The following is a 26379-nucleotide window of genomic DNA, read 5'->3' on the forward strand; positions in this document are numbered from 1 at the left end:
CATAAGAACATGTTTTATTACATGAGAACATGTTTTATTACATGAGAACATGTTTTATTACATAAGAACATGTTTTATTACATAAGAACATGTTTTATTACATGAGAACATGTTTTATTACATAAGAACATGTTTTATTACATGAGAACATGTTTTATTACATAAGAACATGTTTTATTACATGAGAACATGTTTTATTACATAAGAACATGTTTTATTACATGAGAACATGTTTTATTACATAAGAACATGTTTTATTACATAAGAACATGTTTTATTACATGAGAACATGTTTTATTACATGAGAACATGTTTTATTACATAAGAACATGTTTTATTACATGAGAACATGTTTTATTACATAAGAACATGTTTTATTACATAAGAACATGTTTTATTACATGAGAACATGTTTTATTACATGAGAACATGTTTTATTACATAAGAACATGTTTTATTACATAAGAACATGTTTTATTACATAAGAACATGTTTTATTACTTAAGAACATGTTTTATTACATGAGAACATGTTTTATTACATAAGAACATGTTTTATTACATGAGAACATGTTTTATTACATAAGAACATGTTTTATTACATAAGAACATGTTTTATTACATGAGAACATGTTTTATTACATAAGAACATGTTTTATTACATGAGAACATGTTTTATTACATAAGAACATGTTTTATTACATAAGAACATGTTTTATTACATGAGAACATGTTTTATTACATAAGAACATGTTTTATTACATAAGAACATGTTTTATTACATAAGAACATGTTTTATTACATGAGAACATGTTTTATTACATAAGAACATATATTATTACATGTTTTATTAAACAGAAAAAACAATAAGAACAGTAAAAGTTATGAAACACTGAAAAAACAAAAGAGTTATTAAAAACATTAAAAGTTATTGAACACTAAAAAAATACATTAAAAAATTAACAAAAACAATGAAAATTATTAAAGAATGATATCATGAAACATACATAAAACATACTTACTTTAAACCATAACAGATAAGAGAACGAAGCTAAACAAAAATATATATACATAAATGCTAACAAACTTTAAAATTAATTCAAACAATTCAATTCAAACAAACAATTAAAAAAAATTAAAAAAAAAAATTCTGTGAGCAATAGCTTTTATTTAAAATAATAATAAGGGATCCTGATAAGGGAAGGAAGGTAGGAAAGGAGAGAGTAGACCATGCAAGATGGAATAGACCATGCAAGAGGAAATTGAATTTTTTTTAAAAAAAACCTTAACTTAAAATGACTTAAAACTCATTCATTTTCTGATAAAACCAATCTGGTTCCAAGCTAGACTAGAGAAAACCAAGCTAAAGAGAGTTATTAGCAACTCAAAAGAAATTGGAGAAAATAGGATCTTAAATTTGGTGTAAATCAATCGAAAAAGAATAGAGCCTGCAAGACAGAATAGACCATGCAAGAGGAAATGGATCATGTAAGAGGAAATAGACCATGTAAAAAAGGGTAAGAAAAAATGTGGAACTTTGTTTTATCATTTTATTAGCAACACATTTTTAATATTTTAAATGTCATATTTGGACAGAACGTCCAAATATGACATTTAAAATATTAAAATTTTACTTCAACTTTATACTTTACACTTTTTACTTCAACTTCAACATTATAACCATGAATTAGGATATGTAAACCAAGTATTGCTAACTGTTTGCTTCTGACATTCAACTGTTTTATCAATGAAATCAAAAGTAATTCCAGTTTTTTTGATTCTATTAAATCAAAAGTAATTCTTCTGACTGTTATTTAGCTTACACATAATAAAGTTCTAAAAAGAGCGCATCGCCCTACTACGCCTTTGACATCTTGCTTGTAAATAGTGTTGAAAACTTTTAACATAGTAAAGAATATTTTAATTTAGACACTTCCATTGTAGTTTACAACATGAAAACCTGACTAATCAATCCAAATCACTTTTGCTCAATCTTCTATTGGTACAATACAAGGATTGCTTGTACCAGTAAAAACCCAATACCAAGCTTGATAACATTTTTCAAACAAGTTCTCTGCTTGCATTTCAAATAGTAAGTGAATGGTTAAATACTTGAGCTTGCATTTAGTTACTGAGTCAACAGATTTTCTCTGCTGGTTCGCAAAAGTTAAGTACATCATTATTATTTGTAAAGATACAAAAGACATCATCTACATATCTTTTGTATTGAGCCATTTTTTAGAAATTATTATTTGTAACCAAATGTTTCATGATGACTCATAAATACATTAGTTAAAGTTAAAGCAGGAGTTAACATCCTGTAGTGACCCTGTCATTCGGATTTTGATCTTAGTTGCAGATTATCTCTGCTGGTTGGGACCATGCTACTTTAGTTCCATGGTCCCAACCAGCAGAGATAATCTGCAACTAACTTCCAAAATGTCAACAATTCTTAAAATCAATTCAAGTTCTAACAACAACAACAAAAAAAAGATTTATAAAAAGTTGTGGTAGGAAAGTCATTGTAGAAAGAATCTTACTATATATACATAAAAATATATACTATATATACATAAAAAGAACCTGTGTGTAAAAAATGAGGAACCCTTATAGAGGCACTTTTAACAAAAACAACAAAAATGCTATTTTAAAAAAAGTTGTTGTCCAAAAAAGTCAGTTGGATCAAGTTATTAGAGAAAATAAGGTAGACTTTAATTGCTGATACAGCTTGTTGTGTCATTAACAAGACACAACATTTTTTTATTATTTAAATGATTAAAAACCAATTAAATTTTTTTTATTCTTTTCAATACTTTTTAAAGTAATGCCCTACTTTAAATATTCTTAGAAATGGGTATTTGCTGACAAACAAGATTCAACATTTTTCATTGTAGGTTGTGTTGGATAAGTAAACAACATTAAACTCTGTGTACCATTTTATGATGATGATGTGATAAAAATGTTGTCAGTAAAAAAATTTCATTTTACAGAATAATTGATGTAAACAATGCACACAACTTTTTAAGTATACTTTTAGAATCTTGGGGAATTTTTCGTCTAAGTTCTCTCTCTATACAAGATAATATTTTTTGAAAGCTTGTACAAAGTGAAAAAATTTTTAAATGTCCTTTCGCTTCTTCAATAATTTCTTTACTTAATGAGAGCAAGAATGGGGACTCGGTTTCTGAAGAACTCCTGGAATAAGATTTTTGAGCAGATTTACAGTTAAGATTGAACCTCTTTTAAAAATTTTTTCAATTTCTTAAATCAAATGACATCGGATAAAACTTTCCTCAATTTACAATTCCTCCAATAAAAATTTCAATGCACCTTCTGCAATATTAAAGCCAGAACCATCACCACACATTCATGGCATTCAAACATAGTCAATCATAACCAATCACCACCAATCATAGTTTTACATGGTTGAAAAGTTGATAGTAATTTAGAAATACTTGTTTCTTAATAATTAGCCTATTATGTTCAAATGCTTAAAGAGTTTTTTTTATAGCTGGCATTATGCCATTAAAAAGTATCAACATTTTCAAGGCACTGTTTAGGCAAGAGAACCAGCAATTTGAATTTGATTCCAAGAAATTAAGCATTTTCTTTGAACTCTTTGATTTTAAGACTGTGTTTAAATTTAGAGAGGTAAATAGTAATACTATCAATACATACATAAAATAAAATATCACCTTGGCATCATTATTTGAATGTGCTTCATCATGTTGGGCGTTTATTAATTGTACAGCCTATAGTTTAACAAAAATATTTAAATATTTAAAAAAAAACTAATTTAAAAATAATATAAAGTGTATAAAGTTAAAAATAATAAAATAGTATAAAGTGAAAAAAGTTAAAGCGAAAAAGTTAAAGTGAAAAAGTTTCATCATTCAATAACTAAGAGAAAATTTTTTAATAAAAATGAATTTAATATATATTTATATATATTTTAATATGCTTAAAGTAATTAAAATTGATAATATAAAATTGTTAACAAAATATTAATTTAAATTATTAATAAAAGTTAATTTAATGCAAAAAATATAAAGAAAAAATGAAAAAAAAAATAAAGAAAGAAAAATTTTTTTAATAATATTTTTTATATTTCTTATTTTTATTTTTTAAAAGTATAAAGTATAATTTTAAGAACTGTCATGAAATAGTATGACTATTTTGTATTGATTTATTTTTTATTAAGTTTTATTAAGTGCATACAAAAAACGTACTTAAAAAACGCTGTAAGAAAAAATGCAGAAAAATTTAGATTTTTTGTTCTACTTTCAAACAGCTTCATTTTAAAATTACATTTACCACCCCAAGGCTAAATAGATCACTACAGCCGCCAAGCAGGCCATTTTAAACTGTTGTTTTTTCACATCTCTCTTTTAATCCTATAGTTCACCTTCACATAAATACAAAAAAAAACACTTAACATAAATACAAAATCTCTACCCAAAGAAACGAGTTGAGCATGATACTAACAGATTTAGAGTGAAAATCAAACTCAGTACTTTTTGATTTTCACTCTAAAGCGTTTTAAATTTACTGCATATTCATTATCCAAGCTATTAATTATATTCATAATTATCCAATTATTTTTTAATTATCATTTTTACTACATTACAAATTATTATAACAATGAAAAATACAAAAAAAAGATGACCATTTAAAGCATATTAAAATATATTAAGATTATCTGAAAGTTGAAAAACCAAGGTTTCTCTCTCTTTCTTTTTAAGGGTAGTAGATAATATAAACATTTAAATTTTTTCTATTTATATAAAGTAAAAAAAAATTTAAAAACCGTGCAGGCTTTGTTTTAAATAAAACAATGCTTATAGCAATAGCTTAATGTGAATTTGACATCATGAAATTCTCTTTTTTATTTTATTTTTTAAAAACTTTTTTAAATTACTGCAATAATATTAGCTACTGCAAAACGAGTTAAATGTTATTTAACTTCTTTTTTACTATTACTATAGGGGAATGTTTATTTTTCTTTTTTTTCTTTTAATATTAAATAATTAAATTTAATATTACATTAAAAAAATGTTTGATATTAACAAATTTCTTTCTTTTCTCGACATTTGCATAAATGAATATGTTAAAGTTTTGAATTTTTAAATGATTATTTCTTAAATTTCTAACTGCAGCTTTGCGACTACAAATGATATTATTTTATTAATAAAAAATTAGTGAGTAACAAATAAAAAAACTACGTTAATTTATTTACTTTATTTATTAAAATATTATTATTTTATTAATGATTTTGTTGTGAAAACAAAGACTATTTTTCCAAACATCATTTATTAAAATTATATCACTGTATATATCATTTATAAAAAATTAATCGCTGCGATTAATTTTTAATAAATGTAATAAGTTTTTTTAAATAAATTTGAACAAAACTTTTATGTTTTGTGCAAATTTTTTATGCAGCCGTTTATTTAAAATTTAATTAAGTAAAAAAAATGTTTAGGGAGGAAAACCGAAAAAACAATTGCAATAAAATTGAACTAAAATTTTTTAAGAATAAATAAAATTTAAATACTGAACAATATTTAGTAATATTTTAATATAAATTCGACAGTTACGTTAAACCCAAGCATTAACTTTAATTTTAATAAACTTAAATATACTTTTTAAATCTAAATTATTTTTTTTTTAATCAAAATAAAGTTATCTATTTTTATTAGTTTTAAATTAAATCATATATTTTTTATCAGAATAATTATATTATTATGATCTTTGCTTCAAGCTTAAAGTATTAACGTTTTTCAAACAAAAAAATCAATCATTACAATAAAATAAAAACAAAAATTTTTTTCATTAGTAAATAATAGTAAATAAATTTTTTCATTTATTTCAATAGCACTTATCATAATTGTCATTCAAACTTTTGTAACAAATATCTTTACATAATCTTCATTTAAAAGTTTATTTATTACTACAAACATTTTAATTTTTCTTTACAAAAACTTTACTTTTCTTTTTTAAAATTAAGCAACACTTTCATAAATTATGTACACAACAGTAGTTTAGAACTCCACAATCACTTTAAGCTATTTAAAACACATCATTATTAAGATTGATAAAATAAATTTAAAACATGTTTATAAAAGATGTGACCATAAATAGATGTGCTTGTTGGCTGAAAACAATCACAGAAACAATTTTTACATTTTTTTTTTTAATAAATAAATTATAATAATAAAAAAAAAACTTACTCTATATAAAGTTTCATCAGGTGAAAGTATTTTTCCATCCTCATCCAGTCTACATAACATTGACAAAAACAAAAAATTTATTCTAAGTTTTACATTTTTACTTTTAATTTCTTTTTTTGACATTTTTTTACAGTTAAGTTAACAAACTTATTATTGTTTATTTACATCTTTTTTACAGTTAGATTCGCGTAAAGATCAGTTTTAAAGTTAATTTGAGTTTGTTAAGGAATAAGGGAATATAGTAATGTAAATATATAACTTATGTAAATATATAACTTATGCAACTATGTAAGTATGTAGCTTAAAATACTACTAATAAAAAAAGTCATTATTTATCACTCTTCTTCATTTCCTGTAACTTAAGGGGTTTCTCAAGGTTTGGCCCTATACATTTTTAAATTTATATTAATGATCTCCCAGGAATTTTCACATCTAATGTGGCATTATTTGCTGATGATGCTACCATTTATTCTTTTCTTGATAAGAAGCTTATACTCACACTCATAGTGGCTGGTGAACTTTAACTCAGATAAAATTTAAATAAAATATTTTTCAGCTAATCGTTATTGCAACAATCTAGATCTTCCTATATTGATGAATGGTAATGTACTTGGTGAGTCATCTACCCTTCATCTTTTAGGATTAACTCTTACTTCTGATCTTTCTTGGAAACCAATAAATTAAATCCATTGCAAAATTAGTCTTGCTAAGGTTGCATCTCTTTACTGTTCTCGCCACTTTCTTACTCTAGATTCTATTTTTTATCTCTATAAATCTCAAATCCATCCTTGCATGGAATACTGTTATCATATCTGGGCCGAATCTTCAAATGATGCCCTTTCCCTATTAGACAAGGTGCAAAAACGCATTGTAAACATAGTCATACCTGGTCTTGCAGCCAACCATTGTCACATCATAATAATGTTGCTTCACTTTCTCTTTTCTATAAGTACTTCAATTGGCTTTAATGCTCTAAAGAGCTAGCATCTCTTGTGCCATCTACTAAAATTCTTATGTTACTTGTCATTAAATTAAGTCTCCTTTTACTGTAACTGTTCATAAGTGCTACATAAATTCTTATTTGCCTAGTTTTTTTCCTCAAACATGAGTTTTTTGGAATTCACTCTCTTTATCTTGTTTTCCTGAATAATTTCTTTAATCTTTTAAGTGGTCTGTTAATAGCTATCTTGCTGTATAAACTTCACACTTTCTCTTCCAGTAACTTCAGGGTTAGGGTAACTTCCAACTCTTACAGTGGTTACTAGTAGCCTCGTTGGAAGTGAAGATGTTTAACCAAAAAAAAAAAGAAAAAAAAAAAGGCGTGTTTGCCGTGACTACAACTTCAATGACATCAACAACAATAGAAATGGCAACAGGAAGTTTAATTTGTTCTTTACCCTTTTTATACTTACACATTATAGTTATTTCATTAATTTTTTTTAATTTTAGATTGATCATATGATGCTTTTTTGCTGTATAGGAAAACAGATGATCGGATGCGGACCAAAAATGGGGATAGGGACTCTTTTTCCTTTCATTCAAGAAGAGGGAAGGGATGGCGAGGAAAACATTTAACTACATTTACAATTAGTATTTTGTAGTTTATTAATTTACTAATTGTAGATATACTTTGTGTATATATATATATACTTTTTATTATTTTTAAAAATTTTTTTGTCAATTTTTTTAATCTTTCCTAATCTTAATTTTTTTTATTGTAGATCTAGTATTTTTTTTTTTTTGTAAATATATATATATATATACATTTTATTAATTTTTAAATAATAAAACATTTTTTTAAAAAACAAAAAAGATCAAAAAATTTTTTTAAGAAATGTTTTGTTCTTTTTTATAAATGAATCAGTGTTTTTTAAAAGGGCGGATTTGACATTTTTGATATTTTCAATGATTAGTGTTCTTTAATGCTTCGTCAGTTTCTTTTAAAAGATTGTTGGAATGTCATCTTCTTATACAAGTAAAGAACTTTTGAAAAAAATCATTCTTCTTTTTGGTTAAACTAATCAAATATTTGCAGTTGTTGCTGTCAAGTTTCACATTAATGTTTTTTTTTTTAAATTATAATAAATAGCTTTGTCATGGAGGATCATGATCTATAAAAAAAGAAAAGAAAGTGAATACAAGCATAAGATGATTAATTAAGCTCCAGCCCTTGGAATTAGTGTCAGCATTAAAACCTAAAAGTGTTTGAGGTTGGCAAAGTAGCGCTGACCTTGTTTCTATTTTTTATGATAACCCATTTAAGTCAAATTTTTGCGTGGATCCGATACCAACCTCTAACAGTTTAAGGTTGGCAAATTATTGCCAATCTTAAGGGAAATGCAGTTCCATCCTGAGTTTACTTTCAGGTAAAGTTCAACTTTGAAATACATCTAGATCATTTTAAATTTATGTTTACATTAAATGAATGTTGAATGAATGAATGTTTCAAAATATTATATCATAGCACAATTTAAAAACCTGGGACAATGTCCTGGGACAGGTATTTTTTTTGGCTTATACCTAGCTTATACCTTATACGTTTTATACCTAGCATATACGTCATTTCTATGGTAAGCCATTTGGCTAGCTTATACCTTACTTATATCATGTGATCCTGTCCTAATCTTAGGTATGTGCAAATACTTAGACTAAGTTTACAAAATTTAGATCTGGGTTTACCTGTTATAATAGGTGCGATGTGTAAAATGACTCTAAAGTAAGCAATATACAGTTCTTACAGATACTTATACTAAGGGTTATACTAGGTTAAAATGTTTTCTCCTGCTGTTCTGCCTCTGTTGTTCAGTCTTGCATATAACAGACACCAAGTAGTTCTTCAGTAGCAAGAAAATCTTTATCAACACAACAATAAAACAGCCAATCAAGGTTGATTCATCAATAGCTATCAAAAAAAAAATACATTTATTCTTTCAGCCAATTTCAGCAATATCACAACAATATTTTCTGTTTTGGTATTGCCCTCTTTCAACAAACCTTGTTGTCCAACTAACATATGTTTCAATTTTTTTTCTTTCAATACCTTGTTGACAAACTGATTATAAGTTTTTGTATGTTTTGAATTATAGTGCCTTCTTAAATTGATAACATTCTTTCCACACTGGAACAGATTCATTACATGTTATACATAATGACACAGAATTAAATTCACCAAAAAATATTTTGTCTAAATAAACAAAATATTTTTTGGTGAATTTAATTTTCAATCCTGTTAAACACACAATTCTTCATCACTCTAAAGAAGATGTTATTTTGGTTAAATTCACAAACTTAAAAATTTTATAAAAAATTTGTAAACTTACATTTCTATGTAAATTTATCTCTGTCGGTTAAATTTTCAATAAAAATTTATATAACTAAAGGGTCAGTACAAATGGTTCGGCCCTTTAATTATATAAATTGTGATGTCTGTTTTCTTTTTTACATTTACATGTCAGAATTCATTTACTTTTTTTATATTATTCAAATGACATGTTTATTTAATATAGATGAAGAGTTAAAAACAATTTAAAATTTTTATGTTTTGTTAACTACAAATGTGTGTTTAGATAAGCAATGTGATGTCATACTGAAATAGCCTGCTGCCGGGGGCTTCAGTACATACATTGACTATCTTATAGCTTGCTCTTGCAATGGAGTGCCACCACATTGACTGAGGGTATGGTATGGGGCAGCAATAGGGTTTGGAAAACATCTTATAGTATTATTTATACAAATCATAGTACCATTAAAAAAAAAAATACCTGTATGTTTTGCAAAGGACTAATCTTGAGTAAACAGAATGAAAATCTTTCTGTACCTCTCTTTTACTTGCCTTCAAAAGTAATATTAATAATAAATTTATATATGTATATATATATATATATATATATATATATATATATATATATATATATATATATATATATATATATATATATATGTATATATATATATATATATATATATATATATATACATAATATATGTATATATATATATATATATATACATATATATATATATACATATGTATATATATATATATATATATATATATATATATATATATATATATATATATATATATATATACATACATAATATATATATATATATATATACATATATATATATATATACATATGTATATATATACATATATATATATATACATATACATTTTTAAACATAAGGAATATCTGTAAATATATATAAATTATATATATATATACACTATATATATATATATATACTATATATGCATATACAGACATATAGTATATACTATATATATGTATATACATATACATATATATATATATATATATATATATATATATATATATATATATATATATATATGTATATAAATATATATTTGTATATATATATATATATATATATATGTATGTATATATATATATATATATATATATATATATATATATATATATATATATATATATATATATATATCAAAATACATACATATTTACATAAATAAACATATAAATGTAGATGTATTTAACATAAATATACATGTATTTAACATACATATGTGCTTGTAACAGAGCATGCATTATAACCAATTGCAAATTGACATTTCATGCCATAATAACATTTATTTTAAAATTTAATGTGTATAAATAATATACATAATTTTTTTTACCAAAAAAGGATATAAATCATATAAATCATATAAATAAATAATAAATCATATAAATATGGTATAGTGTATATTATAGCTTATTTATCATAAAAATAAAAGTACTTGTTTACACTCATTTTGATTGGATACATTTATCTATTTTCTTAATATTATAGAAAATTCCTCCAATAGCAGTTTTAACTGCAGGGTTAGATTTTGGCGTTAACAGCCTTCCAATAACCAAATTTTATTCTGCCATTAACCAAACAGAAACAAAAGAATATGAGTTTGTTTTATCGCTGCCATTAAAAACTGCTGTTTTACTTTTAACCAGCAAATAGCTTTATTGCAGGGTTTAACAGAGAGAAGTGAATACGGCCACTGATCTAGATTTGACTTATATTAAATTTGAAAGCAATTAGAAAAAAATTACTTAGTCTCCAATGCAGCTCTTACGCTTTTGTGTAGTGATAAAGATTTATGCTCTTATGATGAGAAAACAACAGAACAGAACAAGATATTTATTTTCCTCAAAATTTACAATCATATAATTACAATAATATAATAATAATAATAATAATAATAACAATCATAATATAAACAATAAGAATATCTATAATATTATAAATAATAAAATCAAAATATAATTGTTAAGAATAAATATGAATAATTGATTGAGGAAGGAGCCACTCATGCAGAATCCTGATCAAAGAAGTGACACCAAATAATTATATTAATATTAATTTAAAAAATAATAATAATAACAATAACAACTTTATTCATTAATAGAGCAAAAATAACAGCAAAAATAATAGTATTTATAATAATTGAAATAATAAAAAAATAATAAAAACAGCAGTAATGAAAGTAATAAATATTAATAACAAAAACAATAAAGTTTCTATAGAAATAGTAAGAATAAAAAAAAAAAAAAAATTTAAGGAAGTTAGGAACAAAAGAAATTAGTTTTAAATTAGTTTTAAATGAAGATAAATTATTTTGAAATTTTAATTTTTTAAACTCATTCACAATGCATACTTGACTTCGATTCCATTCACTGATGTGTAATTGAATACTTACCATATCTCATATATTACCATATAAGTTTTACCATATAAGAATAATTACCATATAAGTTTTTTAGGGAGGTACATTTAGTTTTCCATTATTGATGTTTCTAGTTAAATGTGAATGTATAAATCAAGTTTCAGTGAAGAAGGTTGTAATAGAGGAAGGTAAATTTTTATTAAAGGAGTCGAAAACAAAAAGAAGATTAGCAAATATAACTAGTGCTGACAAGGTAGGAATTTTAAGTTTTTTGAAGAATTTCGAAGTTTCTGTATTATGGAGTTCAAAATTAATTATTCAGATTGATTGGCGCTGAGCTGATAACAATTTATTAATATTACAGTTGCCAATTTGTCCCCAGACTTGACAACAGTAGATGAGATGAGATTGAAAAATTTCAAAATACAGATTTTTAAGGGTAGTTTTATCAACATAATGGCGAATTATTGAAAGCATGCCATTAGCTCGATTAAGTTTTTTACGGAGTGCATCTATATGAAAATTCCATGAGAGGTTCAAAGCTATAAAAATACCAAGATATTTAACAACGTGTGTTGGATATAAACGTCTATTATTAATTTTAATTTTAGTTTATATGATTTTTTGTCTTGGAGAAAATATTAGTTCAGTTTTTTCCAAGTTCAGAGAAATTAAGTTTGCACTTAGTCAATGAACTAAATCTTTTAGGTCTAAGTTTATATTCTTACACAAGGATAAACAATTGCTGTGTGCTATGTACCCTCAAACTATAAGAAAATTTTAACTACCTCTGTAACTTTAAAGTCATTAAAAACTAATATTTGACAACCCTGAACTTATTAGTTAACTCTGCACAATTTGTGTTTTTCACACTATTTTCTCAAAACAGGAGGTCAAACACAATACAGGGCTTTTTGTAATGTACTTTCTGAGAACCTTTTACCTGAATAAATTAGATTGATGCAGCTCTGTTTTACAGATAACAAGATTTATTGTTCAAATTGGTACAATACAATCATTATAAATTTTCTAATGTGCTTAACTTTTCAGTTCATTTTTTCTTTTCTTTTTTTAGGTCCAATTGATAAGGAATAATTAAATCAATTTTATTGAATTGATTTTTATTGCTATTTCTCCCAGAGAAAACTTGCATTAAAATATGGAATTCATAGAAGCTATGTTTATAAAATTTTTATTGTTATTTCTCTTAGATTTTAATTGTTTTGTTCGAATTAATTTTTTTATAAACTTGTTACATGTTTAAAGTTTAAGTATACTTTTGTGTTAGTTTTACATTGAGCCTACTTACCTTATTCTATTCATTTCTATTTTTATTATTTGCTTTAGAACCTGATAAGTATAAGTTATAAGCAGTACCCATAAAGTATAAGCCATAAACAGTACCCATACAATACACCCATAAATAGTGAAATTGTTATTAAGGTCAATTTTTTTGGACAAACATTTTTAGTTGAAAATTTTACTCATTTGTATAAAAACCTTTAAAAAAATTTTAAATATTAGACATGCACAGTATACATATCATATATAATGTATTCAGTATATATTATTTAATGTATTATATGACTAATATATTCATATTAATTTAAATGAGTTATTTTATTATTTTGATTTAAATCAATAAAAAAATAAAAACAAAATCATAATTTAAACCACAATAGTCTTGTTAAAAACTTATTGTAAACTGTAATTGTTTTTTACATTGTTTTTTTTTTTACATTGTTGTGTAATTGTTAGAGAACTCTAAAATTTTTTTAGATTTTTGCAATTTTACAGCTTCAAAACAAGTTTGTTGTTAATTACCTCTTCTATATATTGCCAAGGATGGACATGACCTGAAAATGGAGGTTGCTTTAATCCATGATTTAATATTCTTCTAAAAGACTGATATAATCTAAAAAAATTAAACATTACAGTCATATGTTTTTACATATAAATGTATATATTTTACAATGAACATAGGTCTACTGGTAACATCACTCTGGTATTAAGATAAAATGGGGAGTAACTTCTTAAAAAGAAATTAATCTCTGTAGTTAAAGAGTTGAGAGAGGGTTGTAACCACAACAAAGTAGCCTCCTTAATTGTAATGGCCCTGCCATTACAGTTAAATGTAACTGCCTTGGTAAGGTGAATAACAACAACAATAAAAAATTAAAAAAAACATCAATTCTTATTTATTCATATTTGGTCTACAAATACCTATATAAATATAAGGTAGATATAATAAAAATTCTAACCAATATCATAACACATATGCTTTCTAAATGAAATTTTTTTTTAACTGAGCTTGAGAATAACTATTAATAATCTTTAAAATTAATGATTAAACCAGAACAAGCAATTAGCAGGTAATGAAAGTCATAGAATTAAAAACAGTATAATAGTTAGAAGAACAAAAAGGACGTTTGAAAAGACTTTATATTGCTAACAATAACAGGATAACTTCAAATGAAGAAAAAGGAAAAAAAGATTATAGCAATCTGAGTGACTACATATTAGTTCCAGGGAATTGTAAAATAGAAGATGACAAAATGACAAAAATAATTTGACAATAATTTGAATACCAAAAATAATTTGACAATAATTTGAAGACCAGAAGTAATTTGTATAAAAGGTTAACTAAAAGCTTAACAGCGGTTTAATTATGTTTAATTCTTTTTTCAGGTGGTTGTAAACAACCTGTTTCTTGCAACTTTTTTGTCAACTTATTCTTTTAAAGCGAACTTTAAGAAGCTTCCTTGATGCTTCAGCCAATTTCTTTTTTCCTGAAGTCAACATGATGTTGACCACTTTTGCTGACTACATGCTTAATTCTTTCATTGCAAGAGATAGCTTAACATTTGCATCATTGATTAAACACTTTGGCTGTATCTTCTTCCATTATTAATTCATTTTCTAATTTTATTTGTGCATCCAGTTTCTGCTCAATTGCTTTCTTTTTTTCTTGATTCTTTTTTATTTCTTCCGACTCCTGAACTAATTTCATCTTCTTTTTTCCTCGTATCCTCAAGGAATATCCAGAGTTATCCGAGTTATGGTATCCAGAGTTTTTCTTGCTGCATTAATAAACCCTTTGTTATGGAAAACTCAGTTATGTCAAAAGATATTTTAAGACCCAGTTATGTTAATTGCTGTCTATACTATTCTCAATGGAATAATGGTACTTTTTGAGATGGATAACATATTCCTAGCTAGCAAAGCATTATTGAATGAAAAGATTTGTTCAGGTTGCTCAAGACATAGTGTGAGAACTGAATAATACAAGAGTGATTAATATATTTCTGAACACCCAGGATATCTTTAATACCAGAGAGATAATGGCAATAAGTACAAATGTCAATATCCCCAGATGCTGATCACAAAATTTTTAAAGCAAACATAACCCACTCGGTGGTAACCTTATCACAAAAGCTTGATATCATTTAGAAATTCATACACAATCTTTGCATGTACAACTTTTCCTAACTTAATGTTGTAAATGATGAATACACTGAAAGTCTCTTAAGATATGATTTTTTACTGGTGAATGAGATTGCAGATGTGGCAATAGTAATTAATGACTTTCTCATTCCACATTTTGGCTGCGTCACTTACATTTGTGTCTAAACTGCTTGTTACTCTACAAGCTGCTAAACTAATACCAATAGACATAAGTTTAACTAACTAATACCAATACACATAATACCAATAGACATAAGTTTGAGCCAGTTGTTAAAATCTTTACAGTCAATGTCAACTAATTCTTCACTTACTTTATTAGAGAAAATTTCTTGTTTCAGAAATTTACTTAAAAATATCTGCAACAGCTTATTTGCTTTTGTATACAATACATGTACCATTCATTCTGCTTTTTGAAAAACTTTTTAGGATTTCTTCTTGACTGTCGGTTACAGATAATGCAGTTAACCTGATACACATTTACTCTCTAACATTATTTTTAACCTTTTGTACCTCTGCAGATTCAAAAATTATAGGAATACAGGAATTTTTCCAAAAAATATATCTTTAACGCTGAGCAGTGCTGAAGAATTCAAGTACAAACAGGAACCAATGATAGCCACTGGCTACTTACTGGGTGAAGAAAGAAATTACTTGTTCCACGATTTCTTCAAAAAATAACTTTTTATAGTCTTCTCTTATAGCTACTGTTTAAACCAAGAACAAATATCATTTAAACCAAGAACAAATATCATTTAAACCAAGAACAAATATCATTTACAAATAGCTTAACATCAAATGGAATTAACTTAACTCCTCTCATGAAGGCTGTATGAATAGAATGGAGAGTACATGTTCCAATATCAATAGTCAGTTGTATATTTTGCTACTGCAGTGTTTAATTAAACTTCTGTAAAAACAATTTATAAACATCATGCCCACTCAAGGATCATTGTTGAACATAAACATAACTGGTGTTTAAAATAGCAATAAACTAAATTATGTATGTTTTAACTGTTACTATTTTTAGCAGTTTTGCAGTAAATTTATTGTATTGTTTTTCTATAAATTTTTCCAATATGATAAATTGAACTTTTCATTGAAACATGGCATTTCACGAGAACAATAAAACTGAGAACTTGAAGACCAGAAGTATTTCCAGATATTTTGCGACCTCGGCATCATTGTCAACAACCAACTCAAGTAACAGGATCATGTTGCACACATTGTTGCCAAAGTGTAGAGGTAGAGCACTCGCTTCATAAGTGAGAGGTTCTGAGTTCGATTCCCACCACGCCCCTGGTAGTATTGCGCTCAACTTCTTTCTCCGCGCAGCGGCTTTGTTTGTCAAAGTTCGTGTTTCGGAGTTATAGAGTTGAGAGGGTTATAACCACAAGTAGTCTCCTCATCTGTAGTGGCTTTCTCAGCCTTGGGGAGGTGAATAACAAAAAAAAAAAAAAAAAAAATTAAAAAAACCTTCCTATATTGGGACATTATTTTCACTTTCCTATACTTTATACAACTTATGTACAACCACACCTTAAGTTCTATTTTTCTGCATAGAATCTTTATTATCGCAAGAAAGAGCCACTAGGTTTGTGCCTCATCTCAGACCCTTAAAGTATCGTCAAAGACTAACTGCTATAAATATTTAAAATCTAGAGGATAGATGGCATAGAGGTGACTTTATCCAATACTTCAAGATGAACCACAGCCTCAAAAATGTTAACGTGATTAAAAAAACAACTTTTTAAAAAAATGTCTGATGGCACCCCCTAAATGTGTTCAATATAATAAATAACACTGGATTCCAAATTTTTTTGAATAAGAAAAAATTTTTAGGGTTGCTATGGACGCTTGAACATTAAATGGGTCCCCAATATTATCAGAAAAAAAAAAAAAAAAATTCCATAAGTTTGTCATGTTGGGTCTCAAATGAAGTGAAATTATATAAAAATTTCAAAACTATGAATCATTTTATAATTAAATTATTATTTCAGATTTTAGTGAACAAAAAATGAGGTTATTAAACTAAAAACGAAAAATAGGGAATTCAACAAGATTTTTTGATTATAATTTTTTTTCACAATGTTATTTTATAAAACAATGATTGTTTTTAAAATTTTTATACAATTAATATTGTAAAACAGAGCAAAATATATTATTTAAAATATATCGTTTAAAATCCAACATGACATTTTTTATATAAAATTAGGGACCTATGTTTGAGGGTTGGTAGCAACCCCTAGAAATATTTTTTATTTAAAAATTCACTAAATCCAGTATTATTTAATTATATAGAACACATTTGGGAGGAGGGAAGGGGGCCTAATGAATAATACCAGAGCTTTATATGTTTGTTTGACAAGATAAAGTGAAAAATAACTACATAATTTTAGAAGTAAACATGTAGTTATTTTTTACTTTATCTTGCCAAACAAATATATATATATATATATATATATATATATATATATATATATATATATATATATATATATATATATATATATATATATATATATATATACAATATACACAAAGTTTATATTAAAATTAAAAAAAATAATTAAACCCACTTACTTGCCTCTAACAAGATTGGCAACAACTTCAGAAACGCTATCATCTCCAGCAGAAGAGTACTAAACACACATGTTATAAAAAACATGTACATAATTTAAATGCAAAATTGATAAATATATGTGAGTAAGATAAAAAAAATTTTATTTAATTTTAAATTTGATGACCAATGGACAATTAATTAAGAAGGTATACAAAATGTTTAGAGACAGTTTACTTTTATTATTTTATATTTTTTTACTACACTTAGTGAAACTTTTCACTGTTTTCATTTAAAAGGTTTATAAAAGTAAAAAATTTTGATAAGATTTATGAACATAAAAAAACAACATTAGAATTAAACTGAATTAAAAACAAAAACAACATTAGAATTAAACTAAAATAACATATCTAAACTGTAGTAAAAAATAAATTGAAATTTTTTTAAACTTGAAAATATTTCTTACAAATTAAAATTTTTAAAATTAATTACTTAAATAAAAGTTGAAACAAAAAATTGTTTATTTTAGTACTAAGTATTACACTATTAAAAAAAAAAAGATGAAAAAAAAAGGATGAAAAAAAAAAAAGGATGAAAAAAAAAAGAGGTTGAAATAAAAAAAAGAAAAGAAAAAAAAGGATGAAAAAAAAAAAGAATAAAAAAAGAAGATGAAAAAAAAAAAAGGATGAAAAAAAAAAGGATGATAAAAAAGGATGAAAAAACTGATATAACACTGAGTATTGCTACTAAGTATATATTGTTATATTGATATATTGCAATATATTAGTATATATTATAGTATTTATTGTTCTGAGTATAATGATTGTTTGACTTGTTAACTTTCAAATAATCAAAGGGTTAAAAATTCATTAAAAAATCATGGTTAAAAACCAAAAAGTGAAACATAAACATAAATGCTAAACTGTTATGCTTATGTTAAAACAACTTAAATAATCTAATTTAATTTAATTTTAGCAAATAGGAAAAATAAAGAAGAAAAAACAAATTAATTGCTCAAGCTGCTTCTAATTAAGCCCTATGTACAAATATCAGACTTTTGAAAAAATTGTAATAAACCTCTTTGCTTCGTTCATCCAGTACTTGAACAAATTTTGCAGGAAACCAACCTTAAAAGTAATTTCAGACCATCATTTAACTATCTTTAATTTAACAATAAATTAATACAATGTACATATATGGATACAATGTACGTATGGGTACAATTTACATATGGGTAGATTGTACATATCGATACAATGTACATATATGGGTATACTACATTTTCATATACAAATGATCATATAAGTAAATGATCATGTAACTGTTTTGACTTATTTTCTAGCAGATAATGATTCCTGTTTTTTTAAGCATGCTGTAACCAAAATATAAGAAAAATAATTTGATAAATAGTGGTATTTTATTGCTGAAGGATTAGTTAATTATATTCTGTATTAGCGAAAAACTTAATTTTTTAGAAGCCACATATTTTTTTCTTTTTGTAAACCACTAGGGTGGTCCATTTTAAACCATTTTTGAAATTTTAAGAGGATTTTTTTTAAAAATCCTCTTGAAATTTCAAAAATTACATTACAAAAAAAGCATGTTTAAAAAAACTTTTTTTTTAAAACTTGAAAATAATGACTTTTTTGATTTTCAGCTTAAAAACAATAGTTTTTATGCATTTATTTAAGAAAAAAATTATTTTTTGTAAATTGATTATTATTTTTAAAGTTTTTAGATAATTTCGCTTCTTTTGAGTACCAGGTTGATATACTTTAGAAGAATTTTTATTTTCAAAATTTTAGGGACCAGTCAAATTTTTAAGGGTCTTGAGCTACCACTAAAATAATTTTTTGTTCAAAAAATTTTTAAACCTAGTGTTTTAGTATTATATAGAACAAAGTAAAGGGGTAGGAACAGGTTTTTTTCAAAAATGTTGTTTTAAGAGCCACCCTAATCAACAAACATGTGGATAAAGTACAAGTAGCCATTAACTAATAAAGTTTTGTAGAATTCTTTTGTTTTTGTATTTATGCATATTTCGTATTTCTAGTTATTAAAAATTATATTGTGCAAACCCCACTAAGAAAGTGAAATTTCCAACATTTTGTGGGGGATCAAAAAATTGTCCCAATTTCGAAACTTTTTGTATTTAGCATTTTTAGATCAAATGTCATCACTGATAAAAATTCCTGTTAAAATATCAAAAAAAAAAAAAAATTTAAAATGGAGTGAACCACACATTGCAAGAAGCTCTTTGTTTTGATTTATATAATAACACACTATGAGCAGTTACACACTTACTTTAAGCAGTTAAGTAAGTGTGTAAATTAGTTACACACTTACTTAACTGCTTAAAGACTATGTATTTCTATGAAATACATAGTCTTTAAGCAGTTACTTGCCTTTGTATTTGTATACACATAGCGATTCATCAGTGACTTGTTATTGTTAAAACATACACTTTTTCAGTAGTTATTTGCTTATATATAATTACTTAAAATATAGCTTAATTTAATGTTATTTCTTTTTAATACTTAAACATTATATGATTATATTAAACTTCAGGCATTATAAAGATGAAAAAAGTAAACTTAAAAAAAAGTTTTTTTTTAATAACTATATTTAATAACGTTCTTAAGAAACCGAAAAAAATTAGAAAAGTCAGTAAAGTTGCAAACATGTGACAAAAGGTAGCTCAATTTAAAATATTTAAACTGTACATTTGGAAATTTTATAAACCCATATGTAGTAAGCGACCGGGGCCAGGGCCGGGGCTAGGTTTGATAACACATAGCCATGACCAGGGCCAGGTTTATGATCAGGGCTGCATTAATATTGATAGATCCTATAAAAATGTTATCTTTAATTAAAATTTATGATATGAATTTTATTTAAAAACAACATTTTATAGGATCTATCAATTTGAATGCAGCCCTGGCTGAGTTTATGACCGGGGTTGCATTTATATTGATAGATCCTATAAAAGTATTTTTTTAATTATAACTTTTATCATAAATTTCAATTAAAAATAACATTTTTATAGGATCTATCAATATTAATGCAGCACTGATCATAAACTCATCCCCGGTCGTGGCTATGTGTTATCAAACCTGGCCCTAGCCATAGCCCCGGTTGTTTACTACCCATATGATAATTTATCAATCCATATAATACTTTGAATATATACTTTTAACATGTAAAAAAATTTTGTTTGATAATAATTAAACCAGTTAGAAAACTTTCTTAACAACTTACCTGATTCCTAACTAGAAAATTATGTACAAAGTCTAATATACTACTAATGTAGTAGATAAATATCATTATATATATCCAGAGGTCAAAATGAGTGTCAGACATCAGCGCCCCCGCACCAATTTTAATACCAGTTTGAGGGGAGGGGGCAACCTGTCCAATACCTATTTTGACCCCTGTATATATCTATACTCAAGTCTGATGGCCAAGTACTCTTGGTGTTTGTATAATAGAGACTGTGGATGCCAAGGGTAATCATTATACATACACTATTTTCATAAATAAAACTATGTACTGAATTAAAATCAAAACTGAAAATTAAAATTCCAACCTCGCAAACCATTCAACTCGCCTATCCAACAATGCTCATCTTTTTGAGAAACTATCTATGAAAAAAAATAAAAGACTATTTAAATAAAACATCTTACTATTTTGAACAATGTTGTATAAATTTTCTAAAGTTTCATGCATAATTAATAACTCTGTTGTATTTTAACATACTTATTAAAAACCCTTCCTCTATAAAACCCCCTACCTCTATTAAACACTCCACCTCTATTATACCCCCTACCTCTATTAAACAGCCTACTTCTATTAAACCCCCTACCTCTATTATACAGCCTACCGTTATTAAATCATTTTTACGAAAGCCTAATTCATCATCTTCATGTCTTTCAAAATCAATTAACCCTTTAGCTCTTCGTTGCTTCACCCTATATAAAAAATATTTTATCAGTAAAAATCAATGTAATCAAAATAAATCAAAACAACTTAAGTCAATTTAACAACATACAACTTTTTGTTTCAAATAAATAATTTTTCAAAATATGCAGACTTCATATAAATATTACCAACAATGCAAGTATAAGTGGAAAGGTACACACGGTAGGTACAGGGCCTTACACTTTATGAAGGTACACAAGGTAGGGCCTTACACTACGCTTTTATCAGCTACTCTCACAATATAAAAAATAAAAATTTCAAAAATGGTAAAAAGGCTTTAAAATAAAAAAAATCCTAATGAGAAAGCAAAAAACTCCGCATTATAACTGCGGTAGTGGTGTAGTGGTAGAGCGCTCGCTTCATAAGCGAGAGGTTCCGAGTTCGATTCCCGCCACGTCCCTGGTAGTACCGCGTTCAACTTGTTTCTCTAGGCCTTGTTCGTCAAGGTTCGTGTTTTGGAGTTAGAGAGTTGAGAGAGGATTATAACCACAAGTAGCCTCCTCATCTGTAGTGGCCTTCTCGGCCTTGAGGAGGTGAATTATAATAAAAAAAAAAAAAAAAAAAAAAAATTCAGCATTTATTGCAGCATCATTTTTTGTCAATATTTAATGAATCAAATGTACTGACCTGATATTTGATACATAGAGAGTCATTCCAATGGACAACTTAAATATCTATTTTAAACTTTTTTAGAGTACCATAGCTTTATATAATTTGAATAAAGTCATATAATTTGGGGTATTTTTACAATCAAAATGTCAGATTGGGAGATACAAAAGCCATCCTTTTCCTCTATCATATCCACATTATTTAAAGTTTTTATGTCATTAATTACAACAGCAAAACATTGCACAGTGATTTAGAAACCCTTAAAATTTGGCCAAAATACAGTTTTTTGAGTGGCGCAATTTAAATAATGTTATTAGCTAACTATTTTCTACAGTTTCTTATGATTTTAAGGGTATAAAAAATAAGTACTGAAATAAAAGATTCAAACGTTAATTTATGTTTGAAAGTGACCGAAAACAGCTTTTTTTTATCAATAAAATTTTATCATTTTTAAATCTTGATTTTCTCCCTAAATACAAAACCTTTCAATTTAATTTTCTATATATACAAAGATAATAGATAACTTTATCTTAAGTTATGAAAATATTTGAAATATGTATTTATACACGTTGTAAGAAATGCATTTTTAAAATGCAACTGTAACGAGTTTAAACTGATTTTTATAGTGCTAGGACTTTTTACCTTAGACTTCCTTCACGAAGTTGATTCTTTTTTTAAACAGAGTTTGTATCATTCTATAAGAAACTAAAAAGTTAGCTGCCCCAACTTGCCCCATTTCGAAGTAATGTGGTTTTAAAAAGCTCATTTTATAAAAAAATTAGCGACGTAAAAACTAATACGACGCAAAATTGAGCAAAAATCTTATAAATTAAAAAATAACGGATTGTTATTAATGGTATGGTTTTATGTAGGATTTTAAAACTACCTGAAATAAACACTTTTTGGTATATATAGTTTACCCTTACAAATGTTTTTTAGCGTATTTGGGTGGTATTAGGTCATAAGCTTTCAGGGTGTGACGTAAAAATTTGTTATTAATTTATACTTTAAAAAAAAAAGATTGTCTTCTTATTGCCTTACAGGATATAATGTCCCACTTCAGTTTCTGGGTTTTCTGATATATTGAAAAAAAACATATTCTCTATTAGTTTTTAAAACAATATATATATATATATATATATATATATATATATATATATATATATATATATATATATATATAAAATTAAAAAAGTATATTTTATTAAAAAAAATATATTTTTTAAAATAATATACTTTTAATAATAATAATAATAATAATAATAATAATAATAATAATAATAATAATAATAATAATAATAATAATAATATATGTATATAATGTAATGTTTAAGTGATATCTTTAATGTGAAATTAATATAAATTTATAAAACATGTTTTGTATCATACTATTTATTATTATAAAAATTTCAGCTCATATAGCAAGAGCCTTGGTAAACATGACAAAAAAGATGTCATTGCAATGTGAAATCAAAAACTTTTTTTTAATTTTACCAAAAATGTATTTAGTTTGATAATGGCTTATGCTGTAAGAGCCGAAATAACAATAACAAATAGTATATATACACATATACTATTTTATGTGTGTGTGTGTGTGTGTGTGTGTGTGTGTGTGTGTGTGTGTGTGTGTGTGTGTGTATGTGTTTGTGTGTACAAATCCATACACTAATATTAATTGTTATACTATATATTATTATATTTAACAAAATTTGAAAACAAAAATTTGTTCAAAGTAAAAATTTTGATTTTAATTTTTATATTTACTTTCAATATCTTTATCTTCAATATAAATAATTTTCTTGTAATATTCTTCCTCTTTAAAAAAATACGTAAAAATAATTTCTTTTTTAGTTTTTTTAAGAAAGGAAAAAGAATATTTTTTAAATTTTATTATTTTTGAAAGACTATATGCGTTTGCTTGATATGATTTACTTTTTTATTTTAATATTGTCATTTATTATGAAAACTCTATACTTTTGTGACTAAATGTTTGTGTGTAAGTGGGTGACACGTTTTTATTTGTGAGTATTATTGAAAATTTTTTTTTGTTTATTTATTGTTATTTTTTAATGAAATATTTTTATTATGATTATTGATATTAGGATTATTATATTTATTAAGTCATTGTTACTTTTTTTTTGCAGTAATTGTTTTAGTTACATGGTTGTTACATTTTGTGAGTACATAACTGTTTGTAACTTTCCTGTCTGTGCATAATATTCAATTGCTGTTTTAAAATTGATATTGATTATCATAAAATTTTCTTATTATTCTTATAATTTATCATCATTATTATTATCATTATTATTTGTATTATTAATGCTCTTTCATGTATTTACTTAAGATTAGTTTTCAACTAATGTCTGTTCACAAAAAATCCGGAATGAAAAATTGTTCCTAATTGAATACAAAATTAATCGATTTTTGACAAAAATTTTAACTAAAATGAGTGACTGGACATTGTTAACTATTTTATAACTGAAAGTGGTCCTAAATCAGAGGCTTTTTGAACTTTAGTTTTGACTGAATCCATTAGGTTGAAAAAGTAGTCTGGATCAAACTCTTTCAACTTTAATCGAATTCTATTCTTAAGGTGGTCAAGATTTTTCGCAGTAAATCCATTTCCATAAACTTTTGCTTTTAAATGTGCCCAAAAATTTTCAATTGGCCTTAACTGCGTTACATTTGGGGGGTTATCTTTAGCGTCGACAAAGTTAATACCTAAAGTGTTGTAAGTTTCTAATGTGTGTTTTGCATAATGACATCTCGCTCCATCAGGCCAAAATAAAATTTTCATGTTTTGATGCTTGGAATTTATAAATGGAAGAAGTCTTTTTGTAATACATTCTTTAGAACAAGTTTTTGCATCCAGTGCACAGTTTTTTACAGCAAAATAAGGCGATGAGTGACCAAAACGACTGATTGCAATCCAAACGAGAAGTTTCTCGTCAAACTTTTTTTTGAAGTTGAATTTAATGTTAGGATCAGTTTGAGAACTATCCTTTGTATAGTAGCCAGAGTTTTGTGAACAACTTGCACCATTTACACAGAAATAAGATTCATCGTCCATGATGATTTCAAACTCATTTAATGGCTTGAAAAAAGTTTTTGAAAGTTTTAATAAGTTTTTCTTTTGTTTAATTTTTTGCTTTTCTGTTGTTTTTGGTGCATTTTTTCTTTTGGTATACTTTAGTCCATGCATACTTAATAATCTATTTACGTATGAAACGCTTATCTTATATTTTAGTGCCAATTTTCTTTGCGAAATCCCGATTCTCTCTTCTGCTCTTGCAATCATGGACTTTCTCTTTTCTGGTGTAATTTTAAAAGGTTTTCTGCCGCAACCGATTTTTCTATTCATTGGCAAATTATTTTCAGACCTTTTATATATGTCATAAATTGTAGATTTAGCGATTCCCATTTTCTTAAAATGATCCACTGTAAATTTCTTTCCACTGTTTATGCTTTGTTTATAAAAATTTCTAATCACATTTCTAACATCGTTCTCTTTTAGATGCTCCATGTTTATTTGAATTAATTATTTAAACTCAATTTTGCCACAAAATGAAACTGTTGTTGTTGACCGATTAAATTTAAAAATTTCGAATCGAAAATTCGAAATTTAGAACAATTTGTGTACATTTGAAATCAGTCCGGATTTTTTGTGAACAGACGTTATTTGTAAATAACCTTAATTGTAAGATCTTTTATTGAAAATATATTGATAGTTAAAGCGACAACTTTTTAACAAGTTAAACCAACATTTTAAACTTAAATTTATTAAATTAGAATTAGAAGATTGAATCATTTATATGATAATATAAAAGTTATATTTAATATACAATA

General features: G+C 25.5%; 1 protein-coding gene across 1 annotated transcript in view; it reads right to left on the reverse strand.

The window, feature by feature from the left end:
* The window catches only part of LOC100207681 (small G protein signaling modulator 3), a 107248-nt gene that overhangs the window by 15697 nt on the left and 65172 nt on the right, over positions 1-26379 (reverse strand). Inside the window, exons 20-28 of the mRNA XM_065804212.1 lie at positions 21827-21914; positions 21533-21587; positions 19024-19073; positions 17970-18028; positions 13749-13839; positions 9991-10061; positions 6230-6278; positions 3695-3751; positions 1022-1050 (exon numbers count right to left, since the gene is read on the reverse strand). Of these exons, the coding sequence (XP_065660284.1) occupies positions 1022-1050; positions 3695-3751; positions 6230-6278; positions 9991-10061; positions 13749-13839; positions 17970-18028; positions 19024-19073; positions 21533-21587; positions 21827-21914 (549 nt within the window). The remainder of the gene's footprint in view (positions 1-1021; positions 1051-3694; positions 3752-6229; positions 6279-9990; positions 10062-13748; positions 13840-17969; positions 18029-19023; positions 19074-21532; positions 21588-21826; positions 21915-26379) is intronic.

Source organism: Hydra vulgaris, chromosome 08 (assembly GCF_038396675.1).
Source record: "Hydra vulgaris chromosome 08, alternate assembly HydraT2T_AEP".
NCBI lineage: Eukaryota > Metazoa > Cnidaria > Hydrozoa > Anthoathecata > Hydridae > Hydra > Hydra vulgaris.